Consider the following 21,087-nt stretch of genomic DNA (forward strand, 5'->3'; position numbering starts at 1 on the left):
ATCTAGCATATCTGACTCTGGGTCAGAATGAAAACAGCTACGACACCTGTCACAAGCCAATATAGATGAATATGTAAGCAGAGTACCACATAAAGTCACCCACAGGCCGCCCCGAAGCACGGAAATCTCATTAATTGAAAACTACAAATACAGATTAAATAACCACAAGATGTTTTTCATCAATCAAAGTATCATTGTAATCAGTATAACAGTGCCAACCTGAGAGTGTCTATAGTTTACTGAGCAAAATCCCGCTGACAGGTTCGCTTTAAGTAATTAAATTCAACCTGTATCCTAACATCTTGATCCAGAGGAAGGAAAGACACAAAGGCAGACACTAATTGCTCCATATTAGGGGGAAAATTCCTTTCCGATTCCACATATGGCACTAGTTCTTTGGATCAACGTCTGATCACAGATTCTACTGCCCATAACCTGTAATATTATATTATTCAAGAGAGGCTTCCAAACCCTTCTTGAATTTTAGTAGTGAATCAACCATTACAACATCATGTCGCAGAGAATTCCAAAATCTGACTGCTCTTAGAGTAAAGAGTCTGTGTTTGTGATAATGATTAAACCTTCTTCCATCTAGACATAAAGGATACTCAATTGTCCGCATCACTGGACTAGGTGTAAAAAGATCATTAGAAAGATTTTACTGTCCACTCATATTTGTACATTATAATAAGATCGCCCTTAATCCTTAAGGCCCCTTTACATTTAGCGATGCACCAGCAATCCCGACAACGATACGACCTGGTCAGGATCGCTGGTGCATCGCTAAATGGTCGCTAGTGAGCTGCCACACAGGCAGATCTCACAGCGATGCAGCAGCGATACAGCGGTCGTTACTTACCTTTCAGATGCGGCGATCCTGACGCCCTCCCGTCCGCGTCCACGCGTCGCTCGTCGACGCCAGCAGGAAGCCCAGCAGGAAGCGCCCGACGAGAAATGGAGCTGCGCGATCTCGCGCGATCAACGACAGACAGCGGGGGCGCTGGTCGGAGGTAAGTATCACACATAGCGATATCCAGGGCTGTGGAGTCGGAGTCAGAGTCGTGGAGTCGGAGCTCATTTTGGTGGAGTCGGAGTCGGTATAAAATGGTCCGACTCCGACAATATATAATAAATTGGGTACAGTAGTTCAATGCAGAATGTGCTGAATATTTTTTCATAGGAATTTGGGAAAGTTATGAAATGTCCTATAAATGGCTATTCTATTCCTGATCTAAGGCTACATTCACACACAGCGTTTTTGCTGCATTTTTTGAGGATACATTTTTCAGCTGCAAAAGCAGATCAGCTTTTTAAAAAAACGCATTACCTGAAAGGTTTTTGAGCTCATAGATAATGTTTTCAATAGCAAAAGCAGATTAGAAATCTGCTCTATCTATCCATTTATCCATATCTGTCTATCCATATCTTATCTGTACAAAAAGAATGAAAGCCGGGTAGGACACAGACTAAGGCTGGTTTCACACTTGCGTTTTTTTTCGCGGTATTTTAGCGCTAAATAGCGCATGCGTTTTTTTTTCCTATACTTTGCATGGGATGCGCTTATGTGCGCATACACATGCGTTTGTACGCGTTTTTCTGCGCATGCGTTTTTTTGCGGTATGCGCTCGGGCGCACAAAATGCATCCTGTTGCATTTTTTGGGCGTCCGACTTGCCTCAAAAAAACGCATGCGCGCGCAATGCGTTTTTTTACAGCAAGACACCCATTATAAGTCTATGGGTGCGCATATGTGCGCATTGGCATGCTTATGTATGCGTTTTTTTGCACATGCGTTTTTTTTGTTAACCATGGAATTTAGGGGTTTGGGTTAGAGTTAGGGTTAGCTAAGGGGGTTTAGGGTTAGGGTCAGGGTTAGGGTCAGGGTTAGTTAGGGTTTAGGGTTTGGGTTAGGGTTAAGTATGGTTTGGTTAAGGGTTAGGGTCAGGGTTAGGGTCAGGGTTAGGGTCAGGGTCAGGGTTAGGGTCAGGGTTAGGGTTAGTAAAGTCATGGTTTGGGTTAGTGTGAGGGGCCACCTAATGTTTGGAAAAAACGCAAACGCGGTAAAAACGCACTAAAAACGCATACAAACGCATACAAACGCATAAAAACGCTGCGTTTTTTTCATGCATGCTCATAAAAATGCTTGAAAAAAACGCAGCAGTTGTATGCTTTTGTATGCGTTTTTTCAATGCGTTTTTTTGCGGGAAAAACGCGCTGCAAAAAAAAGCAAGTGTAAAATTAGCCTAACACTCCTTTTTTTTTAGCACCAGTCAGGTACACCTCATCGCTGCCCAAAAGGACGCCCAGGACAGGCATTGCTCATCTTCTGTAACACATCAACATCAATTGATAGTTGGAATAAATAGACTGTATTCACCACATCTTAAGGTGCAGGCTTTATTTTCAAGTGTAGGGGTGTGCAGTATAAGGTTCTGCAGCAGATGAGGTGTGCAGTATGAGATTCTGCGGAACAGTATGAGGTTCTGCCCCCCCTAGTTTTGATGCTGGCTAAAACCGTTTCTTATAGATATGGCGAACCCTCAGGTAACCCTAAATGAAGGTCAATGGGCGCAGGTGGCTGAATTGAAGGAATTGCTTAATCACCTATTTACCGTGACTAAAAAATTACAAGCTGAGGATTTAACTCCTGGCATTTTCATAAGGGAGTGGAAGAACTTGCTATTTTGCTTGTCCCAAAGAGGAGATTTAATCACAGATGGCATTTCTGCTTCAATGAAATGGAGAGAGACACAGCTATTGGAAAATAAAATTTTTCTGGCAGCTGTTTATGTGGATCCAAGTCATCGTATATTGCTTGATGATCAACAGCTTACTAAAGGAAAAGAAGCTCTGACTGATGTAGCAGTTAGGATGAGTGGCCTACAGGAGGACTGCCAGGCGCAAGAGGACTTGGGTCCTGACAGTGCTGCTGCCATATCTTCATCCTCATCAGATGAGGAGTTTGACTTTGACAAGTATTTGGATGATGTGGAGCAGGCAAAGCGTTGCTGCAAGGAAAAAGATTTCACTCCGTCTCCTATAGCAAGCAGATTGACAATATTTCAGCAAAATGTTTCACTTGCTCTCAAAGAAAAAGAAAAATTCAACAAATTCATCAAAACTGACTGTGCATGAGGCAATTCATTTATACTTGGAAATTGTTAGAGATGTTGCCCATGTGGTTACGGCTTTGCCTCCAACCCAAGTTAGTGTAGAGAGGTTGTTCTCTCGCCTTAAAATTATTAGGTAAGATTTTAGGTCATCTATGAAGGAGGATCTGATGGAGGCAATTCTATTTCTTAGAACAAATTCATAGACTGCACAAATGTTATTTAGTATGTTTTTGTTGAAAACTGTTTTTTGCCACTTACATAGTTTATTACATAGTGTTATATATATATATATATATATATATATATATATATACACACACTATATATATATATATATATATATATATATATATATATATATACACTGTATATATATATATATATATATATAAAATCGATATTACATAGTGTATTACATATTTACAATTTATTACAGTTTTTTGTGTTCTAAAGTTGTATTCCAATAAATATATATTATGTTCTAGCTAAATGTCTTGATTATTGTATCATAAAAATGATTAAATGTCTGATGTTCACATTGTACTACAATTAATTTTTCACTTAAAAATAAGCAATATATGTGGGAGTCGGAGTCGGTGGAAGGGAAATTGAGGAGTCGGAGTCGCAGGTTTGGCTTACCGACTCCACAGCCCTGGCGATATCGCTAGCGATATCGCTGCTGCGTCACCAAATCGGTGATGCTTTAGCGATATTGCTAGCGATATCGCTATGTGTAAAACCCCCTTTAGTTTTTCCAAACTGAATAACCACAAGTCTGATAAACTGTCATGTTATTGTAGTTCACCCATTACCTTTAATGACCTTGGTTGCTCTTCTTTGTACCCGCTCTGATTCAACTATATCTTTCACATACAGTGGAGCTTAAAATTGTATTTTAAATAAAATAACACAAACTTAAAAAGATAGTGGCAGAATTTATGGTGTTTGACTAAAATCTATGATTAAAGGGAACCTGTCATCACATTTTTGGTCTACCTTCCATTTCTGTATTCCATGACTCCGGAAAAATGAAGCAGCACAGAAAAATGGCAGGGAAATACTTCCGGGATAGACAGAACGCAATCGTGTATGCCGGTGCATGCGCAAAACTGATTTTCTGCTTTGCCCACAGTTGGGAAAAGTATACTGTGCATGTGCGAGATGCCGTTTCAATGCGCACACGCAAAAACTGTTTGTGATCTGTGATATTCACAGAAAGGAATACGTACAGCAAGCCGAGGAGGGGGGAGGGGAGAGGGAAACTAAGCTACGCCTATCGGACCGGACAAAACAGATTTACATACAGCACAGGAAGAATAAAAAAAGGTATTTTGGGATGATACATGGGAAGTCAGGGGGTTTCAAAACTAGTTCTGTAATGCATAGGTGACACTAAATTATAGGATATTTTAAGCTGGTTGCCCAAAAATGTGATGACAGGTTCACTTTAAATTTAGTGTACTGTAAATATGCAGCTGGATAACTGCATAATACACACTTTACTCGTATGTGCACACGGTCGGAATCACTGCAGGTTGGACACTGCGTACTTGTGCAGTGTCCAGCTGTTACAGCATAGTGGATGGGATTTCAAGAAATCTCATGTCCACTATGCCTCCAGAGATGCCAACAGATCACCGCAGCATGTCAATTTCTCTTGAGGAGACGCTAATCTCCACAAGAGAAATTTCACCCATAGAAATGTATTGGACGCTGTGATTCCGCACAGCTTAGTGAACGCATGCGGATTCACCTACGTTTGGACTCAGCAAACATGGGCTGCATGCAAAGCGCTGCCGCCAGTTCCGGATTGTCTGTACATACCCTAAGGCAGTGGCAGAACATAGCAATTAAATAGTAACATTTCAATTACTTTAAGCACATAACATTAACCCCTTCCTGACATCCGACGTACTATCCCGTCCACGGTACCCGGGCCCGTATGACCGTGGACGGGATAGTACGTCTACCGCGATCAGCGGCGCCCACGTGGTGAGCGCCGCTGATCGCGGCCGGGTGTCAGCTGATTATCACAGCTGACACCCGGCACAATGTGTCAGGGGCGGTCACGGACCGCCCCCGACACGTTAACCCCTTGCACACCACGATCAAACACGATCGCGGTGTACCGGGGGTTAAAGGGAAGCATCGGCAGGGAGGGGGCTCCCTCCGTGCTTCCCTGAGCCCCCCACGGCAGCGCAATGTGCAGCGCTGCTGCGGGGGGCTCCTTTCCTCCAGGCCCCCGAATCCAAGATGGCGACGGGGGCCTTCGGGGGCCTGAGGAAGCTGGCTTCCTCAGTGCCTGCAAAGCGCAGGCATGAGGAAGCCTTCTGCAGTGCCTGTGTCAGATCGCTGATCTGTTACAGTGATCTGTGATGTGACAGATCAGCGATCTGTCACAGGACAGTGATGTCCCACCTGGGACTATTTAATAAAGTAAAAAAATAAATAAAAAAAAGTGTAAAAATAATTAAAAAAAAAAATCGCCAAATATATTAGAAAAAAATATATATATATTCCCCCAATAAATCCATTTTTTGGAAATAATACAAAAAAAAAACAATAAAAGTACACATATTAGGTATCGCCGCGTCCGTAACGACCCTCCCTATAAAACTGTCCCATTAGTTAACCCCTTTAGCGAACCCCTTAAAAAATAAAAATAAAAAACGAAGCAAAAAATAATGATTTATCATCATACCGCCAAGCAAAAAGTGTAATAACGCGCGATCAAAAAAACGCATATAAATATCCATGGTACCGCTGAAAACGTCATCTTGTCCCGCAAAAAACGAGCTGCCACACAGCATCATCAGCGAAAAAATAAAAAAGTTATAGCTCGCTGAATAAAGCGATGCAAAAATAATTATTTTTTATATAAAATAGTTTTCATTGCATAAAACCGACAAAAACATAAAAAAAACGACCTAAATGAGGTATCGCTGTAACCGTACTGACGTGAAGAATAAAACCTCTTTATCAATTTTACCGCACGCGGAACGGTGTAAACGCACCCCCCCCAAAAGAAATTCATGAAACGCTGGTTTTTGTTCATTCTGCGTCCCAAAAATCGGAATAAAAAGCGATCAAAAAATTCCACGTGCCCGAAAATGGTACCAATAAAAACGTCAACTCGTCCCGCAAAAAATAAGCCCTCACATGACTCGGTGGGTCAAAATACGGAAAAATTATAGCTCTCAATATGTGGTGATGCAAAAACTATTTTTACAATAAAAAGCGTCTTTTAGCGTGCGACAGCCGCCAAACTTAAAAACCGCCATAAATAGTAAATCAAACCCCCCGTTATCACCCCCTTAGTTAGGGAAAAATAATAAAATAAAAAAAATGTATTTATTTCCATTTTTCCATTAGGGTTAGGGCTAGGGGTGTGTTGGGGTAAGGTTAGGGCTAGGGTTAGGGCTAGGGGCGTGTTGGGGTTCGGGTTGGAGTTAGAATTGGGGGTTTCCACTGTTTGGGCACATCAGGGGCTCTCCAAATGCAACATGGCGTCTGATCTCAATTCCAGCCAATTCTGAGTTGAAAAAGTCAAATGGTGCTCCTTCCCTTCCAAGCTCTGCTATGCGCCCAAACAGTGTTTTACCCCCACATGTAGGGTATCAGCCTACTCAGGACAAATTGCAAAACAATTTTTGGGGTCCAATTTCTCCTGTTACCCTTAGGAAAATAAAAAATTGGGGGCAAAAATATCATTTTTGTGGAAAAAAATGATTTTTTTATTTTCACGTCCGAGTGTTATAAACTTCTGTGAAGCACTTGGGGATTCAAAGTGCTCACCACACATCTAGATAAGTTCCGTGGGGGGTCTAGTGTCCAAAATGGGGTCACTTGTGGGGAGTTTCAATAGTTTAGGTACATCAGGGGCTCTCCAAACGCATATGACACCCGCAGACCATTCCATCAAAGTCTGCATTCCAAAACGTCACTGCTTCCCTTCCGAGCCCCGACGTGTGTCCATACAGTAGTTTTCTCCCACATATGGGGTGTCAGCGTACTCAGGACAAATTGGACAACAACTTTTGGGGGTCCAATTTCTCCTGTTACCCTTGGGAAAATGAAAAAATTGGGGACTAATTGATCATGTTTGTGGAAAAAAATACGATTTTTTTATTTTCATGCCCTGGCATTATAAACTTCTGTGAAGCCCTTGGGGGTTCAAAGTGCTCACCACACATCTAGATAAGTTCCTTGGGGGGTCTAGTTTACAAAATGGTGTCATTTGGGGGGGTTTCCACTGTTTAGGTACATTAGGGGCTCTCCAAAGGCAACATGACACCCGCAGACCATTCCATCAAAGTCTGCATTCCAAAACGTCACTACTTCCCTTCCGAGCCCCGACGTGTGCCCATACAGTAGTTTTCTCCCACGTATGGGGTATCAGCATACTCAGGACAAATTGGACAACAACTTTTGGGGTCCAATTTCTCCTGGTAACCTTGGGAAAATAAAAAAATGGTGACTAAAAGATCATGTTTGTGGAAAAAATACGAATTTTTTATTTTCACGCCCGGGCGTTGTAAACTTCTGTGAAGCACTGGGGGGTTCAAAGTGCTCATCACACATCTAGATAAGTTCCTTGGGGGGTCTAGTTTACAAAATGGTGTCATTTGTGGGAGGTTTCCACTGTTTAGGTACATTAGGGGCTCTCCAAAGGCAACATGACACCCGCAGACCATTCCATCAAAGTCTGCATTCCAAAACGTCACTACTTCCCTTCCGATCCCCGACGTGTGCCCATACAGTAGTTTTCTCCCACGTGTGGGGTATCAGCATACTCAGGACAAATTGGACAACAACTTTTGGGGTCCAATTTCTCCTGGTACCCTTGGGAAAATAAAAAAATGGTGACTAAAAGATCATGTTTGTGGAAAAAATACAAAATTTTTATTTTCACGCCCGGGCGTTGTAAACTTCTGTGAAGCACTGGGGGGGTCAAAGTGCTCACCACACATCTAGATAAGTTCCTTAGGGGGTCTAGTTTCCAAAATGGTGTCATTTGTGGGGGTTTCCACTGTTTTGGTACATCAGGAGTTTTCCAAACACGACATGGTGTCCGATCTCAATTCCAGCCAAAAACGTCAAATGGCGCTGCTTCCCTTCCGAGCTCTGCCATGCGCCCAAATAGTGGTTTACCCCCACATGTGGGGTATCAGCGTACTCAGGACAAATTGCACAATAACTTTTAGGGTCCTGTTACCCTTGGGAAAATAAAAATTGGGGTGAAAAGATCATTTTTGTGGAAAAAATATGATTTTTTAATTGTACCGCTGTACGTTATAAACTTCTGTAAAGCCCTTGTGGGTTCAAAGTTCTCACTACACATCTAGATAAGTTCCTTAGGGGGTCTAGTTTCCAAAATGGTGTCATTTGTGGGGGGTTTCCACTGTTTTGGTACATCAGGAGTTTTCCAAACGCGACATGGTGTCCGATCTCAATTCCAGCCAAAAACGTCAAATGGCGCTGCTTCCCTTCCGAGCTCTGCCATGCGCCCAAATAGTGGTTTACCCCCACATGTGGGGTATCAGCGTACTCAGGACAAATTGCACAATAACTTTTAGGGTCCTGTTACCCTTGGAAAAATAAGAATTGAGGGTGAAAAGATCATTTTTGTGGAAAAAATATGATTTTTTAATTGTATGGCTTTATGTTATAAACTTCTGTGAAGCCCATGGGGGTTCAAAGTTCTCACCACACATATAGATAAGTTCCTTAGGGGGTCTAGTTTCCAAAATGGTGTCATTTGTGGGGGGTTTCCACTGTTTTGGTACATCAGGGGTTTTCCAAACGCGACATGGTGTCCGATCTCAATTCCAGCCAAAAACGTCAAATGGCGCTGCTTCCCTTCCGAGCTCTGCCATGCGCCCAAATAGTGGTTTACCCCCACATGTGGGGTATCAGCGTACTCAGGACAAATTGCACAATAACTTTTAGGGTCCTGTTACCCTTGGGAAAATAAAAATTGGGGTGAAAAGATCATTTTTGTGGAAAAAATATGATTTTTTAATTGTACCGCTGTACGTTATAAACTTCTGTAAAGCCCTTGTGGGTTCAAAGTTCTCACCACATATCTAGATAAGTTCCTTGGGGGGTCTAGTTTCCAAAATGGGGTCACTTGTAGGGGGTTTCCACTGTTTAGGTACATCAGGGACTCTCCAAACGTGACATGGCGTCCAATCTGAATTCCAGCCAATTTTGCATTGAAAAAGTCAAACGGCGCTCCTTCCATTCTGAGCTCTGCCATGCGCCGAAACAGTCGTTCCCCCCCACATATCAGGTATCTGCGTACTCAGGACAAATTGCACAATAACTTTTGCAGTTCAATTTCTCCTGTTACCCTTGGTAAAATAAAAAAAATTGAACCTGAAGTATTTTTTTTATGAAAAAAGTTAGATGTTCATTTTTTTTTAAATATTCAAAAAAATTCCTGTGACGCACCTAAAGGGTTAATAAACTTCTTGAATGTGGTTTTGAGCACCTTAAGGGGTGCAATTTTTAGAATGGTGTCACTTTTGGGTATTTTCTATCATATAGACCCCTCAAAGTGGCTTCAAATGTGATGTGGTCCTAAAAATAAAATGGTGTTGTAAAAATGAGAAATCGCTGGTCAACTTTTAACCCTTATAACTTCCTAACAAAAAAAAATTTTGGTTCCAAAATTGTGCTGATGTAAAGTAAACATGTGGGAAATGTTAGTTATCAAGTTTTTTGTGTGCCGTATCTCTGTGATTTAAGGGCAAAAAATTCAAAGTTGGAAAATTGCGAAATTTTCAAAATTTTCGCCAAATTTCCATTTTTCTCACAAATAAACGCAAGTTATTTGAATGAAATTTTACCACTAACATGAAGTACAATATGTCACGAGAAAACAATGTCAGAATCACCGGGATCCATGGAAGCGTTCCAGAGTTATGACCTCATAAAGGTACAGTGGTCAGAATTGTAAAAATTGGCCCGGTCATGAACGTGCAAACCACCCTTGGGGGTGAAGGGGTTAAAAAGACTTATGCTGCCTTAGCTATCACTTCTGCAGTTACTGTATACTATCTTGTTCTTGAAAGTGCAGGAATTATATATATATATATATATATATATATACACTCACTGGCCACTTTATTAGGTACACCATGCTAGTAAGGGGTTGGACCCCCTTTTGCCTTCAGAACTGCCTCAATTCTTCGTGGCAGAGATTCAACAAGGTGCTGGAAGCATTCCTCAGAGATTTTGGACCATATTGACATGATGGCATCACACAGTTGGCGCAGATTTGTCGGCTGCACATCCCTGATGCGAATCTCCCGTTCCACCACATCCCAAAGATGCTCTATTGGATTGAGATCTGGTGACTGAGGAGGCCATTTGAGTACAGTAAACTCATTGTCATGTTCAAGAAACCAATCTGAGATGATTCGAGCTTTATGACATGGCGCATTATCCTGCTGAAAGTAGCCATCAGATGTTGGGTACATTGTGGTCATAAAGGGATGGACATGGTCAGCAACAATACTCAGGTAGGCTGTGGCGTTGCAACGATGCTCAATTGGTACCAAGGGGCCCAAAGAGTGCCCAGAAAAAATTCCCCACACCATGACACCACCACCACCAGCCTGAACCATTGATACAAGGCAGGATGGATCCATGCTTTCATGTTGTTTACGCCAAATTCTGACCCTACCATCCGAATGTCGCAGCAGAAATCGAGACTCATCAGACCAGGCAACGTTTTTCCAATCTTCTACTGTCCAATTTCGATGAGCTTGTGCAAATTGTAGCCTCAGTTTCCTGTTCTTAGCTGAGAGGAGTGGTACCCAGTGTGGTCTTCTGCTGCTGTAGCCCATCTGCCTCAAAGTTCGACGCACTGTGCGTTCAGAGATGCTCTTCTGCCTACCTTGGTTGTAACGGGTGGCAATTTGAGTCACTGTTGCCTTTCTATCAGCTCGAACCAGTCTGCCCATTCTCCTCTGACCTCTGGCATCAACATGGCATTTCCGGCCACAGAACTGCCGCTCACTGGATTTTTTTTCTTTTTCGGACCATTCTCTGTAAACCCTAGAGATGGTTGTGCGTGAAAATCCCAGTAGATCAGCATTTTCTGAAATTCTCAGACCAGCCCTTCTGGCACCAACAATCATGCCACGTTCAAAGGCACTCAAATCACCTTTCTTCCCCATACTGATGCTCGGTTTGAACTGCAGGAGATTGTCTTGACCATGTCTACATGCCTAAATGCACTGAGTTGCCGCCATGTGATTGGCTGATTAGAAATTAAGTCTTAACACACAGTTGGACAGGTGTACCTAATAAAGTGGCCAGTGAGTGTATAAATATACACACTCAACCTATAACAAGGGTGCAGTGACATGTTCCCAAATTTACACAGTATAAACTGTTAGTTTTTGAAGAGACCTGACTAAAAGCTTCCCCAAATGTGCTGTATAAACTTTATATGGCTTACCAAATGTTTGAAGACGAGAAATTCTATAAACGTGGCTGGCGGTTTTTGCATTTTCTAAAAAGGAAATGGAAAGACAAATTTTAGATAAAATAATAAATAGAATAAAAGAATACTCCAGTAAAAAAAAAATGGGTGGTGGAAAGTCTATCATATACGATTAGAATGTGTTTTCAGTCTCAACATCGTTTTTACATGAACCAACTTTATTCACAAAACATACCCTACATTGCCTTCAATAATACAAACAGATGCGTCCATTTCACTAATAGAGAACTTGTGTTAAAGGGGTAATCTGGAACAACATTTATAGCCTACACTGAGAATATGTCATTAATATCAGATAGATATAGGTACATCAACCAGATCGCCCACTGATCTACTGAATGAAGGGGGTCATATCACGCCCAGCTTTGTACATTTGGTAGTGGGTGTCAGTTTCCAGCTCATTGCTATTAATATAAAAAACATAGCAGAAAAAAAATATATCTTTCCCATTCTGTTTGAAATGTAATATATTGCCACTTACTACAACAATATATTGATGACATGTGCCAATGTCATCCCTTTCTCCTTTCCATTTCCCCTTTTCACATGTAAAGCACCATGGAATAAATGGCGCTATATAAATGCATAATAATAATAATAATGTCCTCCTGTCAGCCCTGGTCCTTGATTCTGGCACCTCCAATGTTGTTCTCCTCGTTGTAACCTCCTTCTCTGTCTAAACATCAGATGTAACAGAAAAGATGGCTGGTTTCACACTTGCGTTAGGCAGAGCTGCGGAGGGCTGCGTACTTCCTCCATGAAGCTCCTCCCACTGCCGCACCTCTTCCAGTCAGCTCCGCCTACATCTGCCTGCGTACCTATCTTTAACATTGGGTATGCAGGCCATGCTGATGTATGTGGATGCCTCCGCATGCGTCATTTTGGCAGGGCTGAATGAAGGAGGTGCGGCAGTGGGCGAGGCTTAACAGAGGAAATACGCAGCCCTCCTCAGTTCTGCCCAACTTATTCACCTGCTCCCCCCCTCCCTGTCTTGCTCTACGCATTTCTTCTTGTGTAGAGCAAGACAGGGAGGGGGGAGCAGTTGAATAAGCCCCGCCCAGCGGACCGGACAGCGGCAGTTTACATACATCTGAACCGATATAAAAAGGTATTTATGCATGAAAGGTGCGGAGTCAGGGGGAAGCAAAAGTACTAAGAGACACCTTATGTGACACACAATTGAATGATATCATTATATATCTCAAAAAAGGGGTGACAGATTCCCTTTAACCCTTAACGACCGCCAATACGTCTTTTAAAGGCGGCAGTCAAGGGTTCTTATTCCTCAGTGGCGCTTTTTAACGGCACTGAGAAATAAGTGTAAAGCACCCCCCAGCGTCGGAATTTCTCCAGGGTCTCGGCTACTGGGGATAGAGGAGACCCCAGAAAACATGATTTGGGTCGGTTTTTACCATCCCCAGTGTTGCGATCGCTGTTATTCACCAAATAACAGCGACCGCAAAAAAAAGGTCAGATTTCCCATTTCATTTCTATCTCCTCTGATGTGATCGAGCACATCAGAGGAGAGAGAAATGGGGTGCAACGGTACCTCCAGTGTCCCTGGACCCTCTTGCGTCCCCTGGTGATGTTCCCCGGCATCTTCCTCCGGGAAGAAAATGGTGGGCGCATGTGCAGTGCGCCCGCCGAGATCTGCTGGCAGGCAGCCAGCAACAATAGGAAGTTTTTTCTATTGGTTATCACTAAGACAGTGTGATCAAAATAAAAAAAAAAAAAAAGTAAAATAAACCCCCCCTTTATCACCCCCTTAGTTAGATAAAAAAATAAAATAAAACATTTGTTTATTTCCATTTTTCCTTTAGGGTTATGGTTGGGCTTATAGTTGGGGTTATAGCTAAGGTTATAGTTGGGGCTATGGTTAGGGTTATGGTTGGGGCTAGAGTTAGGGTTATGGTTGGGGTTATAGCTAGGGTTAGGGTTGTGAAAGGGTTAGGGTTATAGTTCAGGTTATAGCTAGGGTTAAGGATGGGCTAGAAATTAGAGTTGGGCTAGGGTTAGGGTTGGGGCTAGGGTTATGGTTAGGGTTGAGATTATGGTTAGGGGTGTGTTTGGGTTAGGGCTGTGTTAGGGTTGGAGTTAGAATTGTGGGGTTTCCACTGTTTAGGTACATCAGGGGGTCTCCAAATGCGACATGGCACCCGCCATTGATTCCAGTCAATTTTGGGTTCAAAAAATCAAAAGGTGCTCCGTCCCTTCTGAGCCCTGCAATGCGCCAAAACAGTAGCTTTCTCCCACATACGGGGCATCGAAATACTCAGGAGATATTGCACAACAAATTATGTGGTCCAATTTCTCCTGATACCCTTGTGGAATTAAAAAAAGTTTGGTCCCAAAATAATTTTGTTGTGAAAAAAAGCAAAATATTAATTTTTTTCCTTGTGAAGCACCTGAGGAGTTAATAAACTTCTTGAATGTGGTTTTGCGCACCTTGAGGGGTGCAGTTTTTAGAATGGTGTTACTTTTGGGTATTTTCTGTCATAGTGACCCCCCCAAACTCACTATAATTGTGCGGTGGTCCCTAAAAAAATGGTTTTGCAAATTTTGTTGGAAAAATGAGAAATCGCTGGTCAATTTTTAACCCTTATAACATCCTAACAAAAAAAAAATATGTTTCCAAAATTGTGCTGATGTAAGGTAGACATGTGGCAAATGTTACTTATTAACTACTTTGTGTGATATGGCTCTCAGTTTTAAGGGCACAAAAATTAAAAGTTTGAAAATTGCAAAATTTTCAACATTTTTGCAGAATTTTCGTCTTTTTCATAAATAAACACAAGTCATATCGAAGAAATTTTACCACTAACACGAAGTACAATATGTGATGAAAAAAAAGCAATCTCAGAATCAGTGGGAACCATTGAAGCGTTCCAGAGCTATAACCTTATAAAGTGATAGCGGTCAGAATGGTAAAAATTGGCTTGGTCATTAACGGGAACCTGTCACCTCTTTTGGCCGCTATAAGATGCGGCCACTGCCTTTCAGGGCTTATGTACAGCACTCTATAATGCTGTAGATAAGCCCCCGATCCAACCTGCAAGATAAGAAAAATAAGTTATAATACACTCTCCTCCCCCCGGTCCGCACAGGATGCTGTAGATAAACCCTGAAAGGCAGTGGCCACATCTTATAGCGGCCAAAAAAGGTGACAGGTTCCCTTTAGGGTATGTGCACACTGAGTTTTTTGGCTCTGCGGATTTTGTAGTAAAAACCACAGATAAATCCGCAGGACTAAATTTCTGCGGTTTATCTGCAGTTTTACACCTCATAATGGTTGAGGTGTGAAACCGCAGCGTTTCTGCACAAAAGAATTGACAGCAAATCCGCAGCATGTGCACAGCGTTTTCCAGTTTACCATTGAAAACAATGGTACTGTACAATGCACCTAAATCTGCTGCGGACCCGCAGCTGCAGAAACGCTGCAGATCCGCAGCAGAATCCGCACCGTGTGCACATACCCTTAAGTACCAAATTGGCTCTGTCACTAAGGGGTTAAAGTCATGTTAAATGTAAACTAAGGCTAGTTTCACACTTGTGCCATCTTGCGCAGCATTTCGAGCGCACATGAAACACATGCAAAAAACGCTTGCAAACGTTTGTAAACGCTGCGATTTTTCGGCGCATCATTGTGCGCATTACGACAAAAAACAGCGTTTGAATGCATTTTCAAGCGTTTTTCCATGCGTTTGCGTTTTTTATGCGCATGGGTAGTCTAGGTGTCACATTTCACAGGAGGAAAATCCTTGAAAAATTCTTGCAACAGACTCCACCAATGGGACAGCAGTGGGCGTGTGTTATGGGAATTCTTTATATAGACCCTGTTTACAGCTGAATTCTTCACATTTGCTTGCATTTTCCTTTGTGAAACATGGCTCTGCGCTGGAAGAGTTTTCACTTCAACTTGGATCTGACATCGCGATGGCTCAGGCTTATGCAGTTGCTTGCCATCAACAAAGGGAGAGAGAGAGAGACAGTGAAGACGGCAGCAGCGGCGTTTGTGGATACATCCGATTATTGAACTCCGGGAGAGCCGTGGAGCGTACCACACCCTTTACAGCGAGCTCCAGGCAAACCCGGAGAAATTTACTGATTATACCTGGATGTCCCAACAAAGCTTCAGGGATTTGCTTGGTCGTGTCCAAGAAGCCATCAGGAGACAGGACACACAGCTCCGTCATGCGATTCCTCCGGAAGAACGGCTCCTGGTCACATTACGGGATGTAGTATTGCAAAACCAACCAATGCCTGCATAATTTTCTTTGTTGTGACATGTACTATTCCAAATCTGGCAGAATTGTTCTGCCATTTAGTAAACAAAAGGCAGCAGTAATATTTTTATGCCATGTAGTAAACAAAAGGCTGCAGATTTATTTTTATGCCATGTATTTTTTTTGTGTGTTTTAAAAATCCATATACATAAATATTAATTTTTGTTTTTTCTTGGTTTCCCAGATTCCTGGCTACTGGAGAGAGCCTCTCTTTACTCCACTTCCAGTACCGGATTGGAATATCCACCTTGTCTGGAATTGTTGCGGACACCTGCCGGGCTTTGTGGAACATTCTCTGTCCTGAATTTATGTCCCTGCCCACCGCCGAAAAGTGGATGGAAATAGCAGAAAAATTCTGGACAGTCTGCAATTTCCCCAACTGTTTGGGAGCGGTTGGTGGGAAACACATCCAGATTATCAAACCAAAAACAACTGGATTTGACTACTATAACTACAAAAAGTACTTTTCTACAGTACTCATGGCCATTTCGGATGCAGACTGTATGTTTGTTGCAGTGGACATTGGGGCATTTGGCCGTGGGAATTACTCCCAGGCTTTTAAGAACTTGGACATGGGCTGGAGGTTGTATGGCAACCAGTTCAATTTCCTCATGCCACGGCCTCTTCCCCACACCGAAGGTCTGCCACATCCATTTGTAATGGTTGGGGATGAGGCATTCCAGATGTGCCAAAACCTGCTCAAACTCTACCCCAGCCGGGAGTTGGACCACACCAAAAAAAATTTAAATTACAGGCTGACCAGGGCCAGAAGAACTGTAGAGTGTGCCTTTGGTATACTTGTCTCCAGATGGCGCATTCTCCGCACAGCCATTAATCTGAAACTGGAAACAGTGGATGAGGTGGTGAAGGCCTGTGTGGTTCTACATAATTTTGTGATGGCTAGAGAGCACCCGAACTTTGAACTCAATGATGCATCTCCTAACCCATTGCCTGAATTTACTCAGCACCCTCTCAGGTCATCCGTTGAAGTTGGCCAAATGAGGGACCAATTTGCGGTCTACTTCAACTCAGATATAGGACGGGTGGAATGGCAAGATCAAATGGTGTAAAAATGTTTTCTTGTGTGTATGTTAATAAAAAACCTGTTTTGATACCTATACCGAGTGCACTCTGTCTTCTTACACTCCAATACAATAATCAACTGGCCAGGTGTACCAGTGAATTCATGATGCTGTGTTTTGTGCATCATGAATTTCCTAGTACTCCTGAACAGGTGACTATACATACACACAAGCTGTATGACCTTTATCAGCTCTACAGTTTGTGTTCAATTTGCAGCGACGGTGGAGATAATACAACTAATATTTGTGTTACATGGCCTGATGTTACAAATAGTGATTTGTGGATGCACTAGCATCCGTCACTCTTTATGACACCTGACCATGTGACTATAAATATTATTTGTAGTATCATCACTGTGGCTTGAGCTTGAATGCAGACTGGAGAGATAATAAAGTTTATACAACTTCTACAATCCCCAGGCCTGGTGTCATGCTGAAGTGAAGACGGCCAAAATAACGCATCCTAACTTCAGAATGTTATCACACATGGCAGGTGAATACACATATGAGTTAAACTGCAGCATCGCTACAGTCTGCGTGAAATAGATAATGCAGACTGTATTCACCTAGCCAAGTGTGATAAATAGTTATGATACGAGGCCAGGGTATTGTAGATATGACGTGTATTTTCCCCATCATCTCCTCAGTTTATTCAACACACACTGAATAGAGGATGTGGTTAATTACAAGGTATATCTAGAATCCCCTTGCCTTGTCACACAAATAGTTAAATGATGATGGTAAAAAACCACCATAGTCAATTAACTTTTTATGATACCTAGTAGGCAAAAAAACACGGCACTCCAGAGAAAAAAGGGAAGGTTGTTCGGTGCTCAAGTAAGGTTTCCAACCCGTAAATACGTACAAAGTGCCAAGTATTTTTGTACATTTTTATGATACCTGGCATGGTAACAATAGATATGCCTTGCAGTCAACACCATTCTCTATTCCAGGGTTCCCCAACTCCAGTCCTCAAGGCCCACCAACAGATCATGTTTTCAGGATTTCCTTTGTATTGCACAGGTGAAGCAATTATCACCTGAGCAATACAAAGGAAATCCTGAAAACATGATCTGTTGGTGGGCCTTGAGGACTGGAGTTGGGGAACCCTGCTCTATTCAGTCTGTGCAATATTAGCAGACTGAAGAGACTGGTGGTGAAAATACATCATAGATTTGTGTTTTTGACTACACATATCTCCAAGACTGAGACAAGAAACATGTGTCAGTAATGGAGCTATGTGGTGTCAAAAACGCAAAGTGTACGGCGCAGTGTGTGTAGGCGGCGAAAGACACATTAATCAAACCGTATTTGGTGAAAGCAGAATTGCACATTTATTTAAAAAAAAAAAAATATTGTGAAGGACGTTTGGGGGAAGATTGGGATACTATGGGGGTGTGGAGAGACGAGGAACGGCTGGAAGTTGAGGAAGGGGTTCTAGGGGAAGGGGCGATGAAAGTAGTGGGGGAAGGGAGCTCAGGGATGGAACTGGAGGCAGGGTGAGACACATTAGGAGGAGAGGGGGAGGGACAAAAAAGTCTTTTTTTTTGCTTCTTTGGGGCAGGAGTCTCCTGCCTGGACCGACTTCCACCATGTGACCGCCTTACATTGCTTGATTGCCTTGAGCTGGTGGACCGTGGCCTTGATGGGTAAAAGAGGGAATGTGGGTCACCCATCTGATGCTCGGTGGTGGCGGTGCTCCTAGAAGGAGAAGTCGTGTCGGTGCTCCTAGAAGGAGAAGTGGTATCGGTGCTCCAAGGAGGAGATGTGGTGGCGGTGCTCCTAAGAGAAGTGGTGGCGGTGCTCCTAAGATAAGGAGTCGTGGCGTTGCTCCTAGGAGGAGAAGTGGTGGCGGTGCTCCTATGATGAGGAGTGGTGGCGGTGCTCCTATGATGAGTGGTGGCGGTGCTCCTAGGAGGAGAAGTGGTGGCGGTGCTCCTATGATGAGGAGTGGTGGCGGTGCTCCTAGGAGGAGAATTGGTGGCGGTGCTCCTAGAAGAAGTGGTGGCGGTGCTCCTATAATGATGATGAGTGGTGGCAGTGCTCCTAGACGGAAAAGTGGTGGCAGTGCTCTGAACAGGAGAATAGGTGGCGGTGGCCCAAGCAGGTTCTGCGGTGGCGGTGCTCCAAGATGGTGGTCTAGTGGCGGTGGTGGTGCTCCAGACAGGAGCAGCGCTTGCCATGGTGGTGACGGGGGTGGAGTGTCCAGCAGCACTCGGCATTGGTGTGGTGTAGTGGTGTCCGGTTTGGCTAGGAATGCAGGTGGCCGTGCAGTGGTATGCAGCAGAAGTCGGTAGAAAGGTGTAGTGAGTTAGTGGTGGCACTGTTGGAAATGACACCACTGACTGCTGCACGTACCGATTCTGCTGCATAGCTTGCAAGCAAGCAGTGTTGCAGGCCTGCAACACATTCAGCTGTTGCTCAGGACTAAGGTGTTCCGCCATGCCCCGTTCAATTTTACTGAAAAAATTGTGCGCTGGTCTGTTGAGGTCGGCCTCCAGCCGGTCAAGGCGCTGGTCGACAGAGTGGAAGCGGCGTTCCATGTGGGTAAAACCGCGTTCCATGAGTGAAAAACCGCTTTCCACTCTGTCTGACAGCAACTTGAGGCTGGCATGAAAGGCCTTGCTCAAGCGCATAAACTCGGGCATAACATTCCTGTCCGAGGCCCTCTGCCGCTGGCAGGAAGTGCCCGCAAAACCAGTGGCAGAGACCTGGGACAGGGGAACACCTGATTGACCAGCTTCCTGGTCACCAGCTGTCCGTGTTGCTGACCTGGAAGTTGTTTCCTGGCTGTCGGATGGCTGGGACGGGTCCGAGGTCGTCCGATGAAGGACCGCTCCAGGGACAGGTTGCTGCTCCAGGTGCTGTGGAAAGAAAATAAAAACATTACTAACATGCATTTACAAGAAGCATCAGCTGTGGAATAGAAAAGCACAGATTATTTAAAAAAAAAATATATATATATATATATATATATATATTATATAATACTTACACTCTGGTGGCAAGGACCGGCGGGTATTAGGAACGCCAGCTCGCGATGATAGCGGTACTTTCTTCTGGTCCTTGCCGCTGAACCACTGCGAACCTGTCCCTCAGCACGAACATCAGTGTTGAAGCGGTTTTCATCGAGCGCCAATGTGTGCGGACTTTGTTCACTGTTGGAAAAACAAAGAAAAAACGTTATACAATGAACTGATGGCAACATCTGTATCATCACACACACCTGAGTGAACTTGGCAAACAGTCAATGCGGCATCACAAAAGAATTCAATAGACAATGCAGTCACTGTTGATCCTGAGGACACTGTTGTGTTTCCTGCTAGAATATATCTAGCAGGAAACACAACAGTATCATCAGGAACAAGAGTCAAAGCAGGATCAATACAGCAGTAAAATACACAATGCAGTCACTGTTGATCCTGAGGACACTGTTGTGTTTCCTGCTAGAATATATCTAGCAGGAAACACAACAGTATCATCAGGAACAAGAGTCAATGCGGCATCACAGAGTATGGAAATACTTACTAAATGCCTTTTTGGAAGTTGGAGAGGCGCTGTCCCAGCCATCCATCATCGCTGCGGCCACCTCATTCCAGAGCTGCTGGGTCACCACAGAGTCCTGCTGGTACTGCTGGTCACGGCTGTCCCACAACGGGACACGCTTCTGGACCAGGTGGATCAGGTGCTCATTGTCCAAGTAAATGTCTTCATCCCATTGTGGAACCTAGAAAAAATATATATATATATAATCTTGGAAATTTTGGAGAATGAAAAAGATAGAAAAAGAAACAGAAAAGAAGAAAGATAGAAGATGAAAAACAGGACAGAAAAAAAGGAAGAGAAAAAATAAATTAAAAAAAGGGACATTCAAAGACTGTATACTTACAATCCGTCGCCGGGACTTGGCTAGGCTACTCCCGCTGTTCTGCCTCACTTGCTGGGTCTGATGATGATGATGTCTGTAAAGAAAAAAAATGATTACACATTTGTAGAGGCAGCTATACTTATCCATAGGCAGCAAGATCCTCACCTCACGCTCTGCTTGGGCCAGTTCTTGCTGGGATGGAGAATATTCCGATCAAGAAGACATGT

General features: G+C 43.3%; 1 protein-coding gene across 1 annotated transcript in view; it reads right to left on the reverse strand.

Moving 5' to 3' along the window:
• FAM227B (family with sequence similarity 227 member B) overlaps positions 1-21,087 on the reverse strand; it is a 1,066,637-nt gene that overhangs the window by 982,198 nt on the left and 63,352 nt on the right. The window contains 1 exon segment of the mRNA XM_073568466.1: positions 11,583-11,636. Within this exon segment, the coding sequence (XP_073424567.1) occupies positions 11,583-11,636 (54 nt within the window).

The sequence above is a fragment of the Dendrobates tinctorius genome, unplaced genomic scaffold (assembly GCF_039654945.1).
Source record: "Dendrobates tinctorius isolate UK_male_01 unplaced genomic scaffold, ASM3965494v1 ptg000022l, whole genome shotgun sequence".
Taxonomy (NCBI): domain Eukaryota; kingdom Metazoa; phylum Chordata; class Amphibia; order Anura; family Dendrobatidae; genus Dendrobates; species Dendrobates tinctorius.